General features: G+C 38.1%; 1 protein-coding gene across 1 annotated transcript; it reads left to right on the top strand.

The window, feature by feature from the left end:
* Positions 1–209: 209 nt before the first annotated feature.
* LOC133851431 (myosin-11) lies at positions 210–25,868 on the top strand. The gene is made up of 38 exons (XM_062287859.1): positions 210–755; positions 3,869–3,997; positions 10,113–10,256; positions 10,376–10,521; positions 10,600–10,756; positions 10,859–10,917; positions 11,490–11,649; positions 11,761–11,910; positions 11,999–12,135; positions 12,228–12,374; positions 12,517–12,618; positions 13,272–13,329; positions 13,412–13,513; positions 15,562–15,599; positions 15,996–16,122; positions 16,209–16,379; positions 16,551–16,682; positions 16,812–16,921; positions 17,052–17,112; positions 17,461–17,638; positions 17,845–18,050; positions 18,144–18,263; positions 19,316–19,414; positions 19,695–19,916; positions 21,065–21,204; positions 22,478–22,589; positions 22,678–22,725; positions 22,868–23,122; positions 23,222–23,377; positions 23,468–23,674; positions 23,815–23,958; positions 24,256–24,326; positions 24,430–24,529; positions 24,607–24,663; positions 24,765–24,821; positions 24,959–25,039; positions 25,139–25,221; positions 25,421–25,868. Exons 1-38 carry the CDS (start codon positions 753–755, stop codon positions 25,542–25,544), a joined length of 4,593 nt encoding a protein of 1,530 aa, XP_062143843.1. The 5' UTR covers positions 210–752; the 3' UTR covers positions 25,545–25,868.
* The last annotated feature ends 599 nt before the right edge of the window (positions 25,869–26,467 follow it).

The raw sequence follows: 26,467 nt of genomic DNA, 5'->3' as shown, positions 1-26,467 counted from the left end.
GGGTGTAGATGTCCGTCCGATGGTAGATCATGATTGCAAAAGGATGGGCAATTGGTGAGGGCGTAGATGTCCGTTAGATGGTAGACCATGATTGTAAAAGGATGGGGAATAGGGTGAGTTGTATAAGTGAAAGGTACAACCCAGTTACACAGCGCTGAGGCATTCAACAGAAACACAACATACACAGAGATGACTTGGTTGGTAGCCACGAATTGGCGCGAAACAAAAGGGAATCAAACCGAAGTTAGAGGTCCGCTTGAAGAATGTCACTCCCAACAAACCTTTTCGGATCCCACCTTTCACTTCCCACGCACGTACACACATTCTTCTTCTTTTTCTCTTTCCTTTTTCGTTCTCTCACTTTCTCGCCAAATTTTCCCAGAAAATGGCATTTTCCGTCGTTCTTTTCGACCGTACTTGACTCCATTTTGGTTTTTCTTGATTATCGGCAAAAGGGTCGTTGTCTTTTTGCAGAGTTTGTGATGAAGAATGTGAAATGTTGAGCTAAAGGGTCACTTCCCCACCAAAATTTCCCAGGAAAAAAAAAACGGCATTTTCCCGGCGATTGCTTTGACAGTGTTTTGACTCCATTGTGGTTTATTTCGGTTTTTGACAAAAAGGTTCGGCCTTTATGATTAAGAAAGTGCAATCTTGAGCTGCAGAGTTGAAGGGTATCAGAGCTTTGAATCCGTCGGATGTAGTTTATGAAGCAAGAGTTTATGCGTAGCTGAGCATTGATCGAAATCTTAAAAATGGTATGTGTCTTTGTATTAATTGGTCGAATTTGTTTTAGTTAATTTGGTGTCGCTTACACTGTTTAATTCTTCCTATTTTTTTAATTTTTTTTTTTTTTTTAAATATAGTTATCTTTTTTTCATTCAAGATTTTGCTATAGGTTGAGAATTGAACATAATGAGAATGCATAGTTAGGAAACTGAGCGACTGCTTAATTTGATTATCAATTATAAAACCCTAGCATGTGGGATTAGAACAAATGTGTGTATTTACTTAAGAATGGTCACAAAAATGAGAGCAGTTACGCGAACTAGCTTAATCAGCCACAAAGCCGGGTCAGATTTAGAAGAACATACCAGATAATAAGTTTCAATGGGTCCATTCTTGTGCCACATATAGAAGATAGGGAAACAATACCAGCGGCTAAAGATATAATGATAAAGAATTTAACATCAGGGAGAACACTAAATGTATGTACCTTGTGGAAAAACATTGTGAATAATCATGCTGATGAGGATGCTATATATTGTGCTTTGTTAGGGAAATCTAATGCTGTATAAAACATTTTCACGATTGGAAGCGGTGACGGAACCAAGATTTTTTTCTTATGAGGGATGGGGTGGGGGGGGTTGGACTAATAATTTTTTTTTTTTTGTCATTAAATTATTTTACCTCATGCAACTGATATAACCTATTCTACAGGTAAGTTGATAGAAGTCTGTACACAAGTTAGGCGAAAATATGCGATCTTACTTAAACATCATAATTTGTTGTTTTAACAAACAACTGAACAAGAAGCTGATTATCTATTTTGTTTTGTCCAAAAATAATTGAACAAGTAACTAGAAATAGGACAGAAAAAGCAACAAAACCATTGCATCAACAATCAACATCATGTTGCCTGCAGACCAAGTCTCCTCTGGGCTTTTTTTTTTTTTCCTAATTAAATATGGGAAAAGAGTTACAATGGTGGATCTTTCCTGCTTATTATCCTAATGGAAGAAAAAATAGGAGACCCTATGGAAATGCTTCCAAAAACATGATAGGAAGCGGCCCACTTAGCTAAACAATGTGCACGAAAGTTGGCGCTACGAGACATTTTCAAAGCATTCTAGCTATGAAAGGAAGATAAAAGTAAACTAACATCTGAAATACAATTAGCAAAAGACCAAGAAGAGAAGAGAGGAGGATTGTTGATGGCAAGAATAACAAGTAGAGCATCCCCCTCCAAAAATAAATTTCCACAACTAGAAGATGTAGCCAACTTAGAAGTCAAAAGAGCAGCAGAAGCTTCTCCAAGAAGTGCATTAGTAGAAGTTAGCTTTTGAGTAATAGATAGAATAATATTACCTTTTTCATCACTAATAACTGCTGCAGCAACAACAAAATCACCATGGATAGCAGCATCAAAGTTTCCTTTGATACATCCAGCAAAAGGTGGAGTCCATAGAGAAGGTAATTAGAATCAGACCAAGCCTCACAATGCAAACCGAAAGTTTATGAAATCTACTTGATTGCTTTCTTAGGAGAAGGTTGAATTCCATCATGAATTAGTTTATTTCTGGCCATCCAGATGAAGTCTAAAGTGAGAGAAGCAAACAATTGGAATTTCCTAACTTCAGATTTAGGAATAGCAAGCATCAACAGAGGAGAAATAATAGCAAGAATCCAATCTGATATGTGTCTAGAGGCGAAATCGAGGGAAGAATAGGCCAACTAGAGCTCCTCAATAAAATTCTAGCTAAATCACATTCCAAGAAAATGTGAGATAAGGTTTCAAGAGAGTTCTTACAAAAGGGACAAACCCAAGTATCCATATCCTCAGGGAGATAAGGTCTCCTCTAGGCTTTAGTCCTCTATAATCTTTATCTTTTGGGTTTTGGTATTCCCTACTTGTCGAGAAGAGAAAGAAAGAAAGAAAGGGAAGAAAGTGGGGGGCACGAGAAGAGAAACTAAAAAGAAAGGGAAGAGCCGAATTGTTGAAGAGGGAAGGAAGATCTGAATATGGTAATGAGAGGGAATAAAAATATTGAAAACTTTTCATGTTTTGAGAGGTCATTCTATACAATTTTTCCTTTTCTTTTTTTTCCTTAATTTTCGGTGGCTAGCCTAGGAGCTTTTGGGTTTGGACTTATAACATCTATAAGCTTTTTTTATTTCAAGAATTATATTGTGAGAGACTTTACATATATATATATATATATATATATATATATATATATATATATATATATATATATATATATATATATATATATATATATATATGTATATATATTTGTGTGTGTGTGTGTCTTTGGGGCAGCCAGCTTGGGTTTGGGCTGAAGAAGTCCATATAAGTATTTTTTTTGGGGGGCTTGGTGGGGCCATGGCCCCCCAGCCCTTGTCTCTGCCACTGATTTTTCAGCCTTGACCTTTGGGGCCATGTGATAAGTAGATTGACCACAGTTATTTCTCAATGAAGATGTGTCTATAATGATTCCCCATGTTTCCAGAACTCTAGATAATCTCACTTACAAATCAATTTATATGATAAGAGGAGGAAAAGAGGTTTAAGAAAAGAAAGAGGTGAGGGGAAACAATGCTGCTCTTTCGGTGTAATAATTCATGATGAAATCAGATAGTGAGGGAAATCGTAATGAACAATGGATTTACTTTCTAATGAGCTGGCTACTTTCTGTACTATTTTGCCTTCTGGTATACTACTGCTTTAGCTATCATGTCCATATAGGCAAGCAGGAAACAAATCAAGTAGAATTTTAATGAAAAATTACGATCTAGATGAAAATGATATACCGTTAAGGTGCTGGTGATACTTGTCCCAAATTTCATAGAGAAATTTGCAGCAATATGAGGGAAGGTGTACAAGAGGTCACATGTTAGGTTTTGAAGAAAATATTGTGTTGGGGTAGTTTGAAAAATTATTTTAAATTTTTTTTTTTATGCATGACTGTAGGGTTGAACTTAAATGTAAAGTTTCTATTAGCTTAAAGTCAGAATACTCATAATTATATTGAGAGCTGTGCATAACACTAATTATGACTGAAAGCAGTATATCTTTTTGTGTCTATAACTAAATTGAAAATAAACTTATCTATGAAATAATTTCATGCTCTGGTATCTGCATCTGTAGGGAACAACAGTGAATATCATTGTAGGTTCTCATGTCTGGGTTGAAGACCCAGAATTAGCTTGGGTTGATGGACAGGTGTCAAAGATTAATGGAGAGGAAGTTGAGATCCAGAGTACTAATGGAAAAAAGGTATTCATTGGTGTACAATTTAAATAAACTGCTTTATCCTTTGGATTAAACTCTGTGTATTCTTTCAATAAAATTTTAAGCAGAAACAAGTTGTCAGTGGTTTTTCTGTCAAATATTATATTTGCGCCTTGATGTTTGGTTTCCCTATGGTGACTAATCACATTTGCACTCAGAACTCACATAATGAGGTGAGATGATCGAACAAGCAGCCTTTGTTGCTACCATTTTGTACACCATTTAAACTTAGTATAAAAAGAACTATCTCCTAGTTCCTTCTACTCATTCGTCTGTTATTCAGTGAGACTTATATTGATGACAACGCAATTTTCTAGTCATATCCATTAGCTTTTCCTAAATATCTTTTTCGGAATGATCATGAATAGATCTCTGTTATAGGCCTGGGTTTGGGATCGTGTGATGGGTTTGTGGATGGGTAAAGCTGCAGGATTTGATTTCCTGAGTTTCCCTATGGTGGAAGGTGAAAGATGGTGAATGGATATGAGGTATTCGAGGTACCTCTGCCTCCTGATTTCAACTACAAGAGTTGTGATTTTTTGATAAATTTCAGCATGTCTTCTTCTTATTCAGAATCAATACTTATAGAATACAATATCAATACTGTTTTGGCTAATGCCTTATTTTTAGGAATCCTTCCCTTATTTCTCTCCCTAAAAATCCTGCTATCAATCCCTTAATTATTGGAATACATAATTCCTTATTTATAGGACTTTCCCTCCCACAAGTCTTGCCCCCCACGCACAGATTGTGCCTTACGTCTTTCCTAAAATACCTCAGCCGCCACTTGGATTAGGTTTAGAGTGTGCAGCAGTTAGGGTTTCATCATGTTGCTGTACTCGTTTGGGCCTCCTAACATAGGTCCGTAACACTCCTCCGCCCTTAGAATGACCCTTGTCCTCAAGGGTAAAGGTGGGAAAACGCAGCTGGAAGTCTGTGAGAGGCTCCCATGTGGCATCTGCAGGTGATAACTCCTTCCAATGCACTAACACTTCAGTACTGCCCTGCTGAACTCGTTGATCGAGAATGGTTTGAGGGGTCAGCCTGCTATCTTGAGAAAGAATGGGAAGATCCTCCTGAACTGGTATGCCAACACCCACCCATTTTTTTAGGACCGATACATGAAAAACGTTATGAATTTTAGCCTTTGGAGGCAAGGCTAGTTGGTACGCCACAGGGCCTATTTTCTTGATGATTCTGTAGGGTCCATAGAACTTAGGAGCTAGTTTCTGGTGCTGCCTCTTCTGTACAGAATGCTGCCGGTACCCTTGGAGCCTCAAGTAAACCCATTCTCCCTCCGAAAAACTGCGTTCCGTATGATCTTTATCATAGACTTGCTTCATTCGATTCTGGGCTGCAAGCAAGTGTTGACGTACCTCCTTAAGAACTTCATCCCGGGTCTTCAGGGTGTCCTCAACAGCGGCGGACTTGGTTGTTCCCGGAACATAAGGTAGCAAGGATGGCGGTGGTCGACCGTAAACGATCTCGAAGGGAGTCCGCTTAGTAGCTGAGTGGAAGCTGGTGTTGTAGCAAAATTCCACCCACGGCAGCCACTTGGCCCATAGTTTAGGTGAAGAACTGGTGAAGCATCGTAAGTACATTTCAATGGTGCGGTTCACAACCTCTGTTTGACCATCCGTTTGGGGGTGATAAGCGGAACTGAAATTGAGTTTGGTCCCATGGAGGCGAAAGAGTTCCTTCCAAAAAATTCCGGTGAATACCGGGTCTCGATCACAAACAATTGAAGAGGGAATGCCATGTAAGCGGAAAATTACCTCAAAGAAGGTTTTCGCTACTTGGGCTGCTGTGTAAGGGTGCTTGAGAGGAGTAAAATGCCCATATTTGGAGAGGCGATCAACAACGACCAGGATAGTAGTTCTACCATACAAAGTGGGCAATCCATCTATGAAATCCATTGATATATCGGTCCAAACTTGCTCTGGAATGGACAGGGGCTGCAGCAGCCCGGCAGGCTTGGTGTTGTCAACCTTGTGGCGTTGGCAAGTATCACAATTTTTAATTAATTCGCGGAGTTGCTGCTTCATTTGCGACCAATAGAAAACTGATTTGAGACGTTTGAGTCCCTTTTGATACCCCTCGTGTGTGCTGTTATGGAATTCAGCAATGATGGTGGCTGTGATAGGTGAGGCAGAGTTGAGGTAGATCCGATTTTTGAAATAGATGAGGCCCCCCTGTAAACTCCAAGGACCTGTGATATTTCCCTGCTTGATCTTCTCTGTTAGGACTATAAGGTCAGGATCTTGTTGGAGTTCCTGCTGAATGGGCATGATCCAGTGAGGAATTGGGGCCGATACAGCCAAAAGAGTGCCCTCCATTTGTCGAGAAAGAGCGTCTGCTGCACGGTTCTCATAACCCTTCTTGTATTCAATGCTGAAGTCGTACCCCATGAGCTTGAGCAGCCACTTCTGATGTGCCTCCGTGGCTATGGTTTGGTCCCATAAGAACTTAAGGCTGCGGTGGTCAGTCCGCACAACAAATCGGTGGCCTAGGAGGTATGGCCGCCACTTACGGACAGCTGTGACCAAGGCAAGCATTTCCTTGTCGTAGGTAGAAAGAGCAAGATTACGACCATGGAGAGCTTGGCTGAAATACGCAATGGGCCGGTGTGATTGCATTAAGACTGCCCCTATGCCGAGGCCGGATGCATCACACTCTATTACAAACTGTTGAGAAAAGTCCGGTAGAGCTAGCACCGGTGCATCAGTCATGGCCTTCTTGAGCCGAAGGAAGGAGTCTTCAGCCTCTTTGTTCCACCCCCAGGCATCTTTTTTTAGGAGCTGCGTCAACGGTCGAGCAATGCTGCCATAATGCTCGATAAATTTACGGTAGTAACCCGTGGGGCCGAGAAAGCCTCGAAGTGCCTTAAGGGAGTGGGGTTTTGGCCATGCCAACATTGCCTGAATTTTATCGGGGTCTACGGCCACACCCTCCCTGTCAATTACATGGCCCAAATACTTCACCCGCTGCTGCCCAAAACTGCATTTTTCCTTCCTTACATACAAGTGGTTAGTTCTCAAAAGCCCAAAAACAGCAGAGAGGTGTTGTAAGTGTTCTGTCCAATTCTTGCTATATATTAGGATGTCATCAAAAAAGACAAGAACAAACTTACGCAAGAGGCTGCTGAAAATATCGTTCATCAACGATTGGAATGTTGAAGGGGCATTCGTGAGGCCAAATGGCATGACTAGAAACTCAAAGTGTCCATGATGCGTTCGAAAAGCCGTCTTCTCTATATCTTGCTGCTGCATTCTTATTTGGTGATACCCGGAACGGAGGTCAAGTTTGGAGAAATACTTGGCCCCTTGTAGCTCATCCAGCAGCTCGTCTACCACAGGAATGGGGAACTTGTCTTTAATTGTAACTCGATTAAGGGCTCGGTAATCTATACACAGTCGCCACGAACCATCGTGCTTCTTGACCAGCAGCACAGGGGAGGAATAAGGGCTGGTACTAGGCCGAATTTCCCCTGTATTGAGTAATCCCACCACGATCTTTTCGATCTCATTCTTTTGGTAATGAGGGTACCTATAGGGTCTCACATTGACAGGAGGAGAACCCTGTATGAGGGGGATTCTGTGGTCATGTGGACGCGCGGGAGGAAGACCATGCGGTTCCTCAAAGAGCCCCTGGAATTCCTGCAACAGCTGCAGCAAGTCCGGGTTGCTAATGCTCGGACAATGTTGCTCCACCCCCAACTCCACCGCCAGTAGTTGTAGTAGAATACCCTCGGAACTACGGCGAAGTTCCCTTTGCATTTTTGACCCGTCCAACACTCTGTTGCTGGGGCCGTTAATACCAGTCAGAGTCACCCTTCTTCCTTGCCACGTGAAACTCATGAGCAGGGAGGCAAAATCCCAAAGAATGGGACCCAATGTCTTGAGCCATTGTGCTCCGAGAACAGAATCATACCCCTGAAGATCAATGAGGAAAAACTCAAGCATAAAACAAGTACCTTCTAGAAAAACGGGTACGGCTGAACACTTCCCCTTGCTCAATAGCCTCTCCCCATTTGCCACAATTACTTCAAAAGCCGTGTGCTTGTCGGGCACCAACCCCAATCTTTCCGCCAACCTTGTATTAAGGAAGTTATGCGTGCTTCCCGTATCTGCTAACAAAATTACCCGCGCCTTCCTGATGGTACCAGAGATACGCATGGTTTGAGGGTTGGGTACTCCGGAAATGGCGTGAAGGGAAATCTCTGGAATTTCAAATTCCTCCTCCTCCCCTGCTTCCTCGTTTTCTGTCGGGTCTGTGCTTTCAGCTTCCTCATAAATACCTTCAATCAGGAATAGCTTCTTACATCTATGGCCGGGTGAGAACTTATCATCGCAATTGAAGCAAAGGCCCCTTTCTCTTCGGTCTTTTAATTCTGCGGGGCTCAATTTCCGGATTACTGGCGCCCGATTCCGCACCAGATTGGCTGATGGTAAGGGTGGTACACTCGGCTGACCAGCACTCCTCCGTGGTTCGAAGAGTTGGGGACCCCTTCGTTGAGACATCAGCCGTCCTTCATACAGCCTGGCAAGCCCAACTGCCGCGGTCAGGCTGGTTGGTCGGGAAGCTTGGACCTCCGGCCTAATGCTCTCCTTGAGGCCGCTTATAAATCCCCCTACTTGTTGTGCGACCGAAAGTCGACCCGCCCTGCTCAACAAGCGTTCATACTGCCCTTGATATTCTCGCACAGTCCCGGTTTGGCGTAGTTTTGTAAGATCCCCAAAGAAATCTTCGAACTGGGTCGGTCCGTACCTCACATGCAGGCCGTCCTTCAAACTTTCCCATGAGGTCGCTTCCTCTGTTTCCTTGAAGAGCTGGTACCAGAGTTGCGCTTCGCCCTCAAGGTGGTAAGCCGCCAGACTTACCCTGTCTTCTTCAGCAGTATTTTGAAATTCAAAAAACTGTTCTGCGCGGCACACCCAACTGGTTGGGTCTTCGGTGCCGTCATATTTGGGGAAATTCAGCTTTGCAACCTTCGGGAAGGAACTTCCTGATTCAGCCCGATTGGAATCCTTGCCTGCTCGGCCCCTGGATGAACTCGCCGCATTGGTCTGCTCTTCCTCTCGAGGACTCTGACTTTTGGAGAGCAATGCACTCAACATCTCCTCCATACGTTTCTGAGTACCGAGCATCATCTCCATCTCCTTCTGCATCCGAACGTCCATGGCTCCTATCTCCTTCTCTACTCGCTCAATCCTTTGCTCCATCTCTTCGGAACTTAGCTCTGATACCAAGTTGTTATAGGCCTGGGTTTGGGATCGTGTGATGGGTTTGTGGATGGGTAAAGCTGCAGGATTTGATTTCCTGAGTTTCCCTATGGTGGAAGGTGAAAGATGGTGAATGGATATGAGGTATTCGAGGTACCTCTGCCTCCTGATTTCAACTACAAGAGTTGTGATTTTTTGATAAATTTCAGCATGTCTTCTTCTTATTCAGAATCAATACTTATAGAATACAATATCAATACTGTTTTGGCTAATGCCTTATTTTTAGGAATCCTTCCCTTATTTCTCTCCCTAAAAATCCTGCTATCAATCCCTTAATTATTGGAATACATAATTCCTTATTTATAGGACTTTCCCTCCCACAAGTCTTGCCCCCCACGCACAGATTGTGCCTTACGTCTTTCCTAAAATACCTCAGCCGCCACTTGGATTAGGTTTAGAGTGTGCAGCAGTTAGGGTTTCATCATGTTGCTGTACTCGTTTGGGCCTCCTAACATAGGTCCGTAACAATCTCTCTGTCTCTCTCTCTCTCACATGTAATTCTGCTTGACTGTGCTTTTAAATAGTTTTTGCAGCTTTAAGAAAATTATAGGCATTCCTTCTTTTTCTTTTTCTTTTTCAACTGCTGAAAGTAAACGTTGGTTGCGATAGTAGTAAATGTTTCTCTTTTTCTACAATTAAAACTGAGAAAACCTCGCAGGTCATAGTTATCCTCTAGTTATGTTTATTGATTATAGTAGTAACTAGAAAACAGAGTGCAGCCTCACAATAATCCTTTTAAACAAAATTATATTACATCTATATTTTATTTTGGGCTGTTTTAAATACTGAAATTCTTGTTTCAATTTGGTACTTCTAAGGCTGTTACAAAGCTATCAAAAATCTATCCAAAAGATATGGAAGCTCCTGCTGGTGGAGTTGATGACATGACAAAGCTGTCCTATTTGCATGAGCCTGGAGTCCTGCAGAACTTAAAAATTAGATACGAACTGAATGAAATCTATGTAAGCTTTCCTTCCCTTCATATTGGTAAATCTAATAAAATTCATTGTTCTAATGGATTATTCTTATTTCTGCAACCATGGTCTCTACAACAATATGTACCTCTCTTATATTGGGGCAGACATATACTGGAAATATTCTAATTGCCATAAATCCATTCCAAAGACTGCCTCATCTTTATGATGCTCACATGATGCAACAATACAAGGGAGCACCATTTGGAGAACTAAGCCCTCATGTTTTTGCAGTTGCTGATGTTGCATACAGGTTATTCATATTCTCCATTTTGCCAGCTATGTATTGCTTTATCAGTGAACCAACTCTCAAAATGCTTATTCTAATCAGGGCAATGATCAATGAGGGGAAAAGCAATGCTATTCTGGTCAGTGGTGAAAGTGGAGCTGGTAAAACTGAGACCACGAAAATGCTTATGCGGTACCTTGCCTTTTTAGGAGGTCGGGTTGCTACAGAAGGACGGACAGTTGAGCAACAAGTTCTTGAAGTATGTTCAATAACCTAGATCTCATTTTACAATTAGATGAAATTCCCATTATATTTTATTGATTACATTCCTTTCATTTTGCTGTAATTGGTCTGAATGCAGTCAAATCCAGTGCTTGAAGCATTTGGCAATGCTAAAACTGTAAGGAATAACAATTCCAGGTAAGACACTCTTCCACCCAGGCAATAAAGTAGGGCATTGACTTTATTCCCCTTCACATCGAATTTGTCAGTTGACTTTGACTTTAGAAGTTTTAACCCAGACATGATTCGTACACTGAATGGAATATAATACTGAGTTGATGTGATGGAAAAAAATATTTTACTAAATAGCTGCATACTGTCAAATTTCACTTATCTCGAAATCTTAAGTTGATAGGAAATAGTAAATTTAATCATTTAATTATATTCTTACACTCCCCCTCATGTGTGGGCTTAAACTTCCCATAAACAAGTGAGGACCTGTATTTAACTGAAATGAGGGTAAGCTGTAGAGTCATGATTTAAACTTAAGATCTCACTCTGATACCATGTTAAATTACCACTTATCCCAAAAGTTTAAACTAATAGAAAATGGTAAATTTAATTATTTAATTATATTTCACTAATGAAGTAATCATTGTGCTGACATGAGCTACCTTTGATTATTTCATATATAACAAATCAAAAGTAGCTGAATTCGTGGAATTTTATGGTGGTTTGACACTAATCTCCTTAAATAAATAATGCTGCAGCCGTTTCGGTAAATTTGTGGTGATCCAGTTCGACAAGCATGGAAGAATCTCAGGAGCAGCCATCAGAACTTACCTTTTAGAGACGTCTCGTGTTTGCCAAATTTCTGATCCTGAACGGAACTACCACTGCTTCTACCTTCTTTGTGCTGCACCACAGGAGGTATCCTGCTGTTGGAATTGCTGCTTTTATCTTTGATCTCCTGATTATTTATCGGATATTCAATTATTTCACTTTAATACAACATTTATCTAAAGTTGTTAATGTTAACAGGAAATTGAGAAGTACAAGTTGGGAAACCCTAAATCATTTCACTATCTTAACCAGTCAAATTGCTATGAACTGGTTGGTGTAAGTGATGCACATGATTATCTTGCCACAAGGAGAGCCATGGACATTGTTGGCATAAGTGAAAAGGAACAGGTTCAGCCTTTTCAAAGGAATGTTTGAACTGCTTTATTACAAAGAAATAACAAACACTATCTTTTGACATTCTCTCTCTCTCTCTCAGGAAGCTATTTTCAGAGTTGTTGCTGCAATACTTCATCTTGGCAATATTGTTTTTGCTAAGGGAAAGGAAATTGATTCGTCGGTTCCAAAAGATGACCAAGCCAAATTCCATCTTAGAATGACCGCAGATCTTCTCATGTATGAATTCTCTACTAATGATACCACCATGATTCATATTCTGATATGTTCCCATTCATTTGGTTGAAATGATTGAATTTTGCTTATTTCAGGTGTGATGCTGAGGCCTTGGAAGATGCATTATGTAAGCGTGTTATGATCACCCCGGAAGAAGTTATAAAACGGAGCCTTGATCCTCAAAGTGCAGCAGTTAGCCGTGATGGTTTAGCTAAGACAATATATTCTCGACTGTTTGACTGGTAGGATGGTATCTATACTAGTAATATGATCAGATTTATCACCTGGTTTCTAATGTTTCCCTAATTACCACGTGAAACATTAAGAAAGCTGGGAACTTAGATGCTCACCTAATCCTAAGTGAGTGTTTCTGATTATATGCAGGTTGGTGGATAAAATTAATGTCTCAATAGGACAAGATCCTAATTCGAAGTCTTTAATTGGGGTTCTTGACATCTATGGTTTTGAAAGCTTTAAGAATAACAGGTAACAATTAATAAGCAGATAAGTACATATTCTACATTTAAATGCATGCATGCATGCATATATATATATATATATATATATATTGTAACATCTCGGTCCCATATTGGGAAGATGATAGCTTATATAGGGAGTGAGTGGTTTATAAAGACACTCATTGGTGCTAAGTCTTACATTGCTTACTTACTAGGTGAAACTGAGCTTTATAAGTGATTATAGGTAAGCTCCAAATTGACGTAGTCATTTTGGGATGATAGCACAGATGCGGCTAGTAATTTTTCCCGAGTCGTTACAAATAATATCAGAACCACCTAGTACTGTCATGTGGTACTATCAGCACCGCATGACGTAGCCCTGACGAGGACGTCAAGGGTTTAAGGGGAGAGTTTGTAATACCCCTGTCCCATATTGGGAAAATGAGTAACCCACATAGAGAGTGGATTGTTTATAAAGACACTCATGGGTAATAAGTCTCACATTGCTTACTTAATAGATGAAACTAAGCTTTATAAGTGATTTCAAATAAGCTCTAAATTGACTAGTCTTTTTGGGGTAATAGCGCATATAAGCACAAAAATTTATTATTAAAGATATTCAAGCAACCAGTTTTAACGTTTTAGGCACATCATTCTGATTTGATTTTAGCATTAATGCAGTTTTGAGCAGTTCTGCATTAATTTCACAAATGAGAAGTTGCAGCAACATTTCAACCAGGTAATGTCTTAGATCATATTGAAATCTTCCGCTTTATTTTAATCAGTCTTATAACGTAAGACTATGTGATGATGACTTTCAGCATGTCTTCAAGATGGAACAAGAAGAATACACAAAAGAGGAGATTGATTGGAGCTACATTGAATTTGTTGATAACCAAGATGTCTTGGATCTTATTGAAAAGGTTATTCCTTTTTCCTTCACGTGAACTGTGATTGTTTGGTTTGTTATCAGATCCAAACTGGACATGATATAATTCTGGGAACCTAGTCTCCCCTTCATTTTTCTAGTCACAATGTTTGTCACACTCCAAACCTAGCAAGGGCATGGTTCGTGCTAAAATACTAACATTAAACATGTTTGAAATTTTTTTCTACAATTCTATTTCTTCAAAGAGTAAACTATTCACACTACTAAAATTCTTCCATAATATCATTTAGAACTCTATAGATAACTCCAACAAAACTTAGTTATGAAGACATATCTCTCCATTAAAATACTCATAAATGTTAAATACAAATTAATCTAAGATTCCAAATTATCTCTAAGATATATTCTCCCAGCAGCATAATTTGGGCCCAACGCACTTAAAAACTACAGACTCCAAATCCCAACTTTCAGCAAAAACAATTACCTAGCATGACGAAATTGAAAAACAAAAATCTCTAATACTAACATATATCTAACCAATCTCCAAAGATTAGCTCCCAACAACCAATTAATTGTATATCTCAACTCGAGGGGTTCACTTGCTAACTCTGAAAAATCATAGTTGAAAATAAGAATAAGCTAATGCCCAATTGGTTGCATAGATAATGGGGTTAAGAAAAATGTATGTTTTATTATTAGAACCATTTAAATTGCATTTTTTATAGTGTAAGAGTTGTCAAGCAGGGAATAGAAAAATCCTTGTTAATGTGATAGCATAACATATAAAATTAAAAAGATGCAATGTCTCTCAAACTATACAACATATACTATTAGTCAATGTCCAACCAAAACTAAAATAGAATCACACCCAAGGCCAACGACAAGCCACACAGGCTAGTACGCCACATAGATGTCAAATGAGCATCACACATACATAAAGTCACATAGATCGGTAACCACCCATGTTGCAAAGACATTAAACAGACATCATACAGACTTTAAGCCACACATCCTAGAAATCACCAAGGTCACATAAACCAAACACCAGGGGCACATGGTTATAATTACAAAAAAAATAAAGCACGAAGGTCGCAAAGGTGGTCAAGCTTAGCCCCATAAAAACCAAAAGTATCATCCGCAAACAACAGGTGTGAAATGTTAACCACACCTGAAAGCCTAGACTCCACAGAAAAGACTGAGAGAACCCCTATTCACAAAGGCAGATAGCACTCTACTTAAGGCCTCCATCACAATAACAAAGAGATAAGGCGAAAGAGGATCACCATGTCTCAAACCATGGGAGCTAATGAAAAAACCAGAAGGGTTGCCATTCACCAAGACTAGAAAGTGCACTGAAGAAATACAATGTGCTATCCAAGAGCACAATTTTTCTCCAAAACCACACCTCCTCAGCAAATAAAGTAAGCAGTCCCAATTGACGTGATCATAAGCCTTCTCAATATCTAGTTTGCATGTCACCCCTGGTTCACCAATTGATGTGTGGAGAAAATTACCAAGGAAAGATTTGCAAGAGACAGATGGTGTGTACCCGATAGGTGTGAGATCGTTATATGACAAACTTGATTCAACTTTCAGTTCTCTTTAATACTTCTTGAGGATCAAAAGGCTTCTATATGACAAACTTTTGATGGTAACAAGGATTTGAGTGTAGAACTGTATTTTGGGTATCATGATTTCAGTGGTGAGCATTTATCAGGTCCCTGTCCCAAAAAAAATAAAAAATAAAAACAGGCAGGTCAAGTGGCAATTTGCAGGGTTGAAGATAAAGCTGTTCTGTGTTTAAACTAAATCACTAGAGAGATGGATGACCGGTGAACCATCATGGCCATGTGTTTATTGTAACAGTGCCTCCTACTCATATCATTTAATCTGTTATGGAAGTGATTCTTTGTTCCCATTTGTACCTTTATTATTAGACATATTTTAAACATGGCAGCTTGTGTTCCCTTCCACTAGTTTTGAGTAGCTTGTTGGGTCCATTTTGTAATTTTATATTTGAATATCTGCTTCAGGGCTAGTATTTCAAGCATGTCTTTCACTTATAGTGTTTATTTTTTGCAGAAACCTGGTGGAATCGTTGCTCTCCTTGATGAAGCTTGGTAAAATATTGTTCTTTCGCTTCTGCTATGAATTTTTGGTTTTTCTTCTGAAAGGAAGATGGTCCTAGTTCAGTTGAACTTTTTATTTATCTTTTTTGGAGGAAAAATCTGAGAAAGTGAAATGATTCTTTTCCTCCCCGGTCCTCCCCCCGTCCAACTCCTTTGCAAATCCACCATTGGATTTGTGGGATCCACATGAACCCACAAATCCATCCAATGATGGATTTGCAAGAGTTGGACAGGGGGAGGACCAGGGGGAAGGACGTGAAGCATGTCTCATCTGAGAAATGCTTAAGTTTTGTCAGATTATGTTGAACTTCCAGATTAAAATCCTTGTTGGACAACAAATAGATCTTTCGTTTCGTTCTTGCTAACTAGTCTCTTTTTCTTTTTCAGCATGTTTCCAAAGTCAACTCATGAAACATTTGCGAACAAGCTCTATCAGACATTTAAAAATCACAAGCGGTTTATAAAACCAAAACTGTCCCGCACAGATTTCGCCATTGCTCATTATGCTGGAGAGGTATGGTTGATTGCTAAAGGATCAATTGCTGAAATTATGGGCTGCTGTTGCATCTTGATTTTTATTCTCATTATACTTCTGTTCAGGTCTTATATCAATCTGCCCAATTTTTGGACAAAAACAAGGATTATGTGGTTCCAGAACATCAAGACTTGTTGGCTGCTTCTAAATGCCCTTTTGTAGCAGGCCTTTTCCCTCCACTTCCGGAAGAGACAACTAAATCATCTAAGTTTGCTTCAATTGGTTCTCGTTTTAAGGTACTTTGCTTCTGTTATCTTGGTGGCTGTAGTTGATTTTACCTGAAAATAAACAACAGTTCATTTTATGCATCTACAAGTATCAGCTCTTCTCACTTCCCTTAAAAACTTCAGAACCTTTTTATGCTGCAAGAACTTGACAACTAAAGTTTTATGATCTCACTGTTGCAGCTACAACTACAGCAATTGATGGAAACATTAAATTCTACAGAACCTCACTACATAAGATGTGTGAAGCCAAACAACTTTCTAAAACCTGCCGTATTTGAGAATGTCAACATCATGCAACAACTTCGCTGTGGTGTGAGTAAAATTGATCTCTCTCTCTCAAGCTGGTTTTTATGAAAATATATACTTCTCATTTATTTTTATTTTTTCATCTTTATTCTTTTCTCTCCTGTATTCTGCTATGACTTAAGTTTGTCCTCGTAGGGTGTTCTAGAGGCAATCAGAATCAGTTGTGCTGGATACCCAACTCGGCGCCCTTTCTTTGAATTCATAAATAGATTTGGTCTTCTTGCCCCCGAGTTATTGGAAAGAATGTAAGTATTCTCTGTTAGCATATATTTCCATTCATGTGGTAAAAATGTTCTGAACTGCAACTGTTGAAAGTTATTTCAAATACCTAAATGAATGAGGGTATTCTAGCTTAATGTGTTTTATTATGAGCAGCAGCGATGAAAAGGTTGCCTGCAAAAAGATTCTGGAAAAGAAGAAGCTTACAGGGTTTCAGGTAATATAAGGAGTTCTTTGCTGCTTTTAGAAATGGCTGATAATCCTTAAATTATTATTTCTGCTTTTTCATTCAATCTCCTACAAGCTTCCATTAATTTCTTAAGCTTTAACCAGCTCTTACATAGACCCATGTGCATTGCAGCATGTGTAGTATATTGTATAGATGTATGCATATATTTATATAAATCTTTCTAGTACAATTATAAGGTTACTAGGCAGTAGATATGGATTAAGTCACGCATGTGTGGATGTTATATCTCTTTTAAGTATAATGAATGTCCATTCATCCAATCCCATATCGTGGTTAAAGGCATTTGCTTGAATGGGGCGCAAAATGGTTTTGCAGATAGGTAAAACGAAAGTGTTCCTAAGAGCTGGTCAGATGGCTGAATTAGATGCGTGGAGAGCTGAGGTACTGAGTAGTGCGGCAAAAACTATTCAGCGGCGCATACGAACCCATATTGCTCGTAAACAGTTTATTGCACTAAGGAAGGCTACCATAATTGTGCAATCTATATGTAGAGGTGGGCCATCTGATATTTATGATAGCATAAATCAGTTCTACAACTACATGCAATGCTGTTCTTGGAGACTCGTGTAGTCCCTTAATGGAATAATATCACTATGGTTTTCGCTACCTTGCATGGCAAAGCTCTTTAGGGCATCAGTTGACTGGTCAATCAATTTCTGTCTGTCATTTATATGCTGATATATTTGGTATGAATTGTAGGAAGACTGGCTTACAAACGTTTTGAGCTCTTGAAAAGGGAGGCAGCTGCTCTGAAAATTCAGAAGAATGTACGCAGACACCAAGCCAGAAAAACCTACCGCAAACTCCATCTATCTGTGCTTGTCTTGCAAACAGGTTTAAGGTCAATGGCTGCTCATAAAGAATTCAGATTTAGGAAACAAACTAAAGCTGCTATCCTCATTCAGGTCATACCCTTTAAAACTTGTATCACCTGGAAAGCTACTTTTCTACTATTGTCAGTTTTCAAAAATGAATACTCACTTTCTACAAAAATGCAGGCAAGATGGCGTTGTCATAAAGCTGCCTCATACTATAAGAAGCTTAAGAGAGGTACAATAGTGACCCAATGCAGATGGAGAGGACGAATTGCGAGGAGAGAACTAAGAAATCTCAAAATGGTTAGTATTGAAGAAGTATTCCCTAAAATATCTTATATAAATGTATATATGGGAAGATTATGCATAGTGTATGCATGGCAATATCCTAGCAAAATAATTAAAAATTATAAAGAAAGAAAGAATACATGGCACTGCACAGATGCTTTGTTAATGATTGAAGGTAATAGTCAGCTTTGTATGTCTGACTCGTTGGGTCGAGGGGACTAGCACCATTTGGTAATGGGATTTAATGCACCAATTGTTGATTGGAATTAACACTGATAAAAGAGGAATATGTTTATAACAAAGTCATGTTATGGTTTAAGCAATTCGGGATTTATCAATGGACAAATCATTAACTTAGTCGATATTCAGAAAAGAAATGAAAATAAAATAAAATAAAGGTATGGGATTTGGAACTAAAGGCTTAGATGCAGAGATTTGCATTAAATCTCTGGGAAATGCCACGAGAGACAACAATGAACAGTTAGCTGTCAAAATACGAGACCTTCAGAAATAATGTCTGTATTTTATTACATCTGAATGTAAGAGATCACTCCGTAAAAAGCATCAAGGATTTGAATAAATAGTGCAGTATATTGAGTGCATTTATAATACCACTATTAAGTAAACATTTTATAGCACGTGTGTATTTGTGCGCATGTAAGACAGGCACACATATCCATTTGCATGGCAGGCACGAATGTGGACCTGGGGAGAGTATGCTATACAGCATAATACATATACTAAGACTCTTTTCTAAAATTGAAATATGTGTAATAAAGATTGTTTAAAAAAGATAATCTTTCTATTTTAGTAGTCATTGAAACAAGTCAAGTAATGTCAAATTTTTAAAGGATATAGTCAAGTAGCGACTTAACATGGGTGATGGAATGGAGACTGGAGAGTCACGTCCTGTTTCTATGTCATTCTATTTTATTCAGTCCATATTGATATAACAGAATATTGAGTCTACTATTAGCATGAATAGTATGTGAAGCAATATGATAAATTTTTAAGTCCTGCTAATTATTTCTTTTTTAATTATGGCATCCATCTACAATCTTTTGAAGGCTGCAAGGGAAACAGGTGCACTTAAAGAAGCAAAGGATAAGCTTGAAAAACGAGTGGAGGAGCTCACTTGGCGTTTACAGCTGGAAAAACGTTTAAGGGTAATACTGATGTTCTGCTGATAGGTAGTCTTAGGTATACAACATATTGCTAAGATCTGATATATGCAGCATACACTATGAAAGAGAAGCTTGCACTATGACACCTTGCAAAGAAGCACTATCCTAATGCACCATTTCCTTTGCTATAAATTAAAATACACTATGAGACTTTGAAATCATTCAGTTATATTTGTTTGATCTTTCACTATCTGAAGAACCAAGAGATTCCCATTTCTGTTTTTTATGTTAATTTTCTCATGCCCTAAAATCACATATGCAGACTGACCTAGAGGAAGCAAAAGCACAGGAGGTAGTAAAATTGCAGAATTCGTTGCAAGAACTGCAGAACAAAGCTGATGAAACAAATGCATTACTTGTCAAGGAACGAGAGTCTGCAAAGAAGGCTATCAAAGAAGCACCTCCTGTTATTAAAGAAACCCAAGTTCTTGTCCAAGATACTCAAAAAATTGACTCTCTAACAGCAGAAGTGACAAGCCTAAAGGTTAGAAGCTTCAACTGATAAACTGCACCTAATGTCTTCTGTTGAATCAAATGTGTTGTATGTAATGTTCATTTTCCCACCAAATAAAAGAGCATTTTTTTTGTTTCATGGTGCTTGGAATAGAAAATAAAACCTTCTTCTATTGTTAGTGCATTTATCAAAAAACAATCTGTATGCCACATAACAGTACTTCGTTTTTTACTTGTCAACTACAACACACTATCAAGCATTAAAGAAGTTTAATTTTCAATTTGGCTTGTAAGTGTTAGGCTCAGAATGCATTGTTCAAAGTGTTTATTTGATAATGTCAGCTATGTTTTTGCATTGACATTTGACAATTTTTAAGTTTCTGCCAATGAAAGACAGACATGGATCAAATATCACTACTGCATGGTGACTGCAGGTGTCTCAAGATAATTGGAACTCTTCTGGGTGACATGGATTGTTGGTTGAATGCTTGGTGTAAAATTACCGTGCATCTGGCAATTAAGTAGAGCAAGCAATTAGACTTCACCCTTTTTTTTTTGTATAATGTAAAGATCAATACTTAAATAGAACCATTTGATATCTTATGAGCCAAATGAAATGAGACTGATAATTTACAAGACTAGGCATAACTTCAGAAACTCTTGCAGGTAGGATAGCTTTAAAACCTTTAACTGGAATAAAGGTAAAAGATTCAAGTACAAGCTTTACACCATTTTCATTGAAATGGATTAGGCAACCAAAGTAACAAGATGTGGTACAAAGGTTGCTAGATTAAATTCAAACCATTGCAGTCAATATATGGCAACATCTTGTCAGATTTATAATCCATCTCCCACTGGACTCGTTTGAGTTTGCAAAATTTTATGTTCCGCAGTTTAGATGGCTTTGTCAATGAAATGGCTTAGCTTAACCTAAGCAACAAGGTGTGGTACAAAATTTTGCGTGTTGCAATTTGATTATTACACTCATTATTTGGCATCACCATGTCAGATGTGTGATCCATCTATGACTGGGTACATTTGACTTTTCCAAAGGTTCAACATGTTCTTTCAGCTTCTTGTATGCATGTATGGAAATATGCAATATGTTATTTTCCTATTTGTAACCTACATCTTGGCCGTTTCAGTAGTTATATCAATGTTGGGTTCATTCTAATGCAGTCATCATTGGAGTCAGAGAGACAAAGAGCCGATGACTCTGAAAGAAAGTACAATGAAACCCAAGAATCTAGTGAAGACCGACGTAAAAAATTAGAAGAAACAGAGAAGAAAGTCCATCAGCTCCAGGAATCTTTGACCAGGTAATATGATCCTTCAAGAATGACATACTCTCATATAGTTAATTTACATGTTAAGCATTTTCACTCGTAAATGTTTTACAAATTGTTTTTGGCTTACTTATCATGACTCTCAAATTAGATGAGGTGTTGCATGATCCTGCTATATAATTGGAAATTAGCTGATTGTCATTTTCATGTGTAGCCCATAGGACTCCTTTTTTCTTTCATTGTAGTCGTCTAAACAAATTTTCCAGATAGGAAGCCCATTGGACTTCTTTTTCAATTTACCAATATTGATAATAACAATAACATGTCCTCCTTGCATTACTCTAGCTTCAACTGACTTATGCATATCATATGTATGACGCTATTGATAAAATATAGAACCTTTGAAGAATTAAATGTAATATGCGCAAAGGAAAGATGATCAAGATTCGAAGATTTAAATATTTAATACAAAGGTAGATGAATAACATGAATATCAGACATCTCAAGCACCATAATGCTTACTTCTTGGCGACTTTATTTGGTGGCAATTAAAATTAGTGTGATCATCTGAGTGTTACTGTTTACTGCTCCATTGGCTTTTCCACATTTGAGTTGAGCAGTTACCGCAATGTCATTTGCGGTTATTCTGATTACTGTTTCTTGAATGTAAGGGTGGTTATTTTTCTTCGTAAGTTATTTTATAGAGTTGCAAACAAATTAACATTGATTGTGTACATTTTCTGTTTAGATTATGCAGACGAAAATTCAAGCACATATTCAATCTTTTTTGCATAATTAAGTATACATCAATTATATATTGTAAAGGCAGATTTCAATATTAGATTAAGTGCCATCCAAGAATAATTTAGGTTTTTACTGATTAAATTATTTTTCTCAAGAGATAAACCAAAAAATTAAATGGAAATGCAGGTTTTTAATTTCTCTCTGTTGCAAACTGATTTCAAGTACAAAGTCAATGGTCATCTTTCTCCTGCTGTTTTCTTTTTATTTTATTTTTTTGTTTCCCCATGTTTAATTTTTTATTTTGATAGGCTTTAATCATCTCTCGTCATTATATCTGTTGGAGTTTCAAAGTATAAATTATCTTCTTGCATGTATGAAAGTATTGGAGCGTATTAAACTGTATAGATTGATTTCTGTCACCAATTCACATGTTTATGATTTTTATCTTATTCATGGCCTGCATATAATGGGAGTTCAACTCACAGAGTTTTATTTAGAGAAACTCATCACTAGTTTTAGTTTTTCTTACCTGGTTACTTGGCATTTGATCTTCTTTGATTAGGCTTGAAGAGAAGCTTACAAATTTAGAATCAGAGAATCAAGTCTTACGTCAACAAGCTGTATCCATGGCACCTAATAAGTTCCTTTCAGGACGGTCCAGATCAATTATGCAGGTAATTTCAGAAATCATCAACATATGAGAATGACAATTGTTTAATGCCCCAAGTAGTTTAGAGATTTTCCTTCTCTGATGAATGGCAGAGAGGTGCTGAAAGCGGTCATACTGTAGTGGATGCAAAGACAGGTTTGGTAAGTAAAGCTCTCCTATTCTTATAGTTCTATTAACACTCTTAAGAGAAAAGAAATATATAGAAGGAAGCTCATAGTATGAGCTACTCGAATGTTCCTTCTTGATTTGTCTCTTTTGTTGATCATCTGGTAAATAAATCAGGATCTGCATATTCCTTCAACAAACCAAAAGGATCTTTCTGAAGTAGAGGAGAAGCCTCAAAAATCCCTAAATGAGAAGCAGCAGGAGAACCAAGAGTTGCTCATACGATGTATTGCACAGCACCTAGGCTTTGCAGGGAATAGGCCTATTGCTGCTTGTGTCATATATAAATGTCTTTTGCAGTGGAGATCATTTGAAGTTGAGCGCACTAGTGTTTTTGATCGGATCATTCAGACCGTTGGCAATGCTATTGAGGTTTTAAATACCCAACTCTATATGCTGCTTAACATTTTTTTTTTCTCTTCCTGTCATCAGAAGCCTGTTTTAACTTGGATAATTCCATTTGGATTTCAGACCCAGGATAACAATGATATCTTGGCCTATTGGTTATCCAATGCCTCAACACTTCTCTTACTACTCCAGCGCACATTGAAAGCAAGTGGTGCTGCTGGAATGGCTCCACAACGCCGTCGTTCATCATCCGCTACTCTGTTTGGGAGGATGACACAAGTAAAAATAAGTTTCTCTTTAATGTCAAATTCTGTTCGGAAGATTTCAATTTTTCAGTTAATTGATGTTTTTTCTGTTATTTTTGTTTAGAGTTTCCGTGGTGCTCCACAAGGAGTCAATCTTTCTTTAATCAATGGTAGCATGAGTGGTGGAGTGGATACATTACGGCAAGTTGAAGCCAAGTACCCAGCTTTGCTTTTTAAGCAGCAGCTTACCGCATATGTGGAAAAGATTTATGGAATGATTCGAGATAATTTGAAGAAAGAAATTTCTCCACTGCTTGGATTGTGCATCCAGGTTATCGATTTGAATTTTGCAGACTTGCTAAACCTTATAGATTAATGAACCAAATTCATGTTTCAATATGGTTATTGTTTACTCGTTCTAATTACAACTTATTCAAACTGTAACTTTATTGTTTGAATATGATGAAACAGGCACCAAGAACATCCAGAGCAAGCTTGGTTAAGGGATCATCGCGTTCAGTGGCAAATACTGAGGCCCAGAGAGCTTTGATTGCACATTGGCAAGGGATTGTAAAAAGCCTTGGAAACTTCTTAAACACTTTGAAAGCAAATCATGTTAGTGGAGTTTCTTTTGGTTCTGTTCCTTCTTTCTATATCTTCTGTTTTCTCCTGTACTAATATGATAGAAAGTAATTGTCAGTAGCTGTACTACTTGACATAGCTCAGGACCTCATGTTCCAAGCCAACTCTGGCTTTCCTGACCGTGACTAGCAGATTAACTAAGCCCTGGTTGGATCTTTTTGGGTAGATTGTGAATGTTATTGATTTGATTTTTCTGCATTTCATTTTGCAAGTGTGCTTCCAGTGCAATATATTTTGGTTAATCTTATATGTGTTTTTTTTTCCTCCTAGGTACCCCCATTTTTAGTTCGTAAGGTGTTCACACAAATATTTTCTTTCATCAATGTTCAACTATTCAACAGGTATTGAGTCTATGCTACAATTTCGGATTGCTTTTGAGTTGGTAAGTAAAATGCAAGGGGAAATTTTCCCTCATCGTCTCGCATATACCATTTTTTATTGCAGTCTTCTATTAAGGCGAGAGTGCTGTTCTTTTAGTAATGGTGAATATGTGAAAGCTGGTTTGGCTGAATTGGAACATTGGTGTTATAAGGCAACAGATGAGGTACCTTGAATTCACTGCCACGTTACTCTGATTTTGTGATATATCACTATTAGATAACCAAAAAAAAAAAATTGCAGTATGCAGGTTCATCTTGGGATGAGCTCAAGCATATTAGACAGGCTATTGGGTTTCTGGTATCCTTTCATTCTTTGTTATTTTCTATTTCTACTACTGTTGCTTGTTAGTGAAGTAGCAACAAATAGTGTTGTTCTGAAATATTCTATTTCTTATTCAGGTCATACATCAAAAACCAAAGAAAACACTGGATGAAATAAGCCATGATCTTTGCCCGGTGGGTAATGCATATCTAGCATTAACAAGTGAAATACTTTATTCTACTTTGACCTTAATAGCAGAAGAAAATAAAAATAAAAATTTGACATTCACCTCTTTCCAGGATCTCAGTCAACCTAATTTTTCCATTTACAGGTCCTCAGTATACAGCAGCTATATCGGATCAGTACAATGTACTGGGATGACAAGTACGGCACGCATAGTGTGTCCTCGGATGTAAGTTCTTATGGATGCCATTTCAGTTTTCATAAGATTACATCCATGTAACAGAAAACTGAGCAATATTTACTTTACCATCTTAATGTTTCTGTCTAGGTAATTTCCAATATGAGGGTACTGATGACAGAAGATTCTAACAATGCAGTTAGTAATTCATTCCTGTTGGATGATGATTCAAGGTCAGTAACAATATTCAATTATATGATGTTGTCTTCAGCATTTCCATTTTGACCAACACAATTAACACACTTTGCGGGGGGCATAAGGGGATTTGCTTAGTTGCTTGATATGCTTCCATAACATTAACCTGTGGCTGACTTGCTTCCATAACATAATTTTGTGACCATCACTGACTGGTCAGAATCATCTGTGATGCAGCATTCCATTTTCAGTTGATGACTTATCAAAGTCTATGGAACAAATAGACATCTCTGATATTGAACCTCCACCACTTATTCGTGAGAACACAGGCTTTAGTTTCTTGTTGCCTCGATCAGACTAATCACTTTCACAGCAGAAATGGATCGGTTTTCTCCCTGCCGATCTACACGGTCAAGATGTAGATTTATAATGCAACCCGTATGGTGGATATCGTTATGCGGTTGTAAATTGTTGATTATTCTTTACATCAGCAACATTTTTTGAAACTATCTTCCTATATATAGTTCATTTTGTTCAAGCAGGGATGCCTTTGCTCCCAATCTATAGTTCATTGTTTCAAGCAGGGATGCCTTTGCTCCCCTTCCAATGTAATATCATTTTTTTATTTATTTAACTCTTATTTTGTACAACTAGTTTTTGGTTAAGAAAAAAAAAATTAGCAGCATACAGCATTTTATAAAGGTGCACTCTCTCCTTTTTAATTTCTTAGCTTCTATTTGTATTTACTTCATCAAGGTTTAATTCCTTCCCATCGCTAATCTAGTTGATATACCCATCATCTTGATAGCATTTAACTCCATGTTTCTTCTGTGTTTGTTACATTGATGAAAGAAACCAGACAAAACAAAATGTTTTAAAGTATTACTATATTTGTAACTGATCTCATCAAGGTTCTGCCAAAAAAAAAAAAAAACCCAATGCAGATTAGCCCAGACCGAATTACAAGTAGTCAAACCCCAAATTTTGTAATATATAGTGGTCTGATCTCATCCTGAAATGGTCTCACTTATTGATATATTTCCCTTCTTTTGATTGGTTTAATTTAAGCTTAGAGACATTAAGGGCCCGTTTGGTATGTGAAATAGACCATTAGAATGGAATAGTTATTCCGTTGTTTGGTTAGTTTTTTATTCTTGTGAATAGCTAGGAGATGTCCCTTTGTGGTTACAACTAGGAGTTTTTAATTGTAAGTTGTATTATATTAGGAGTCTTATTGTTGGATTTAAGTCTATTTAAATATTGTTTCAGTGCGACAGTGCTAAT

The sequence above is a fragment of the Alnus glutinosa genome, chromosome 12, assembly GCF_958979055.1.
Source record: "Alnus glutinosa chromosome 12, dhAlnGlut1.1, whole genome shotgun sequence".
Lineage (NCBI taxonomy): Eukaryota > Viridiplantae > Streptophyta > Magnoliopsida > Fagales > Betulaceae > Alnus > Alnus glutinosa.
Note: the sequence above shows the minus strand (reverse complement) of the source record. Positions and strands in the feature narration are given on the sequence as shown.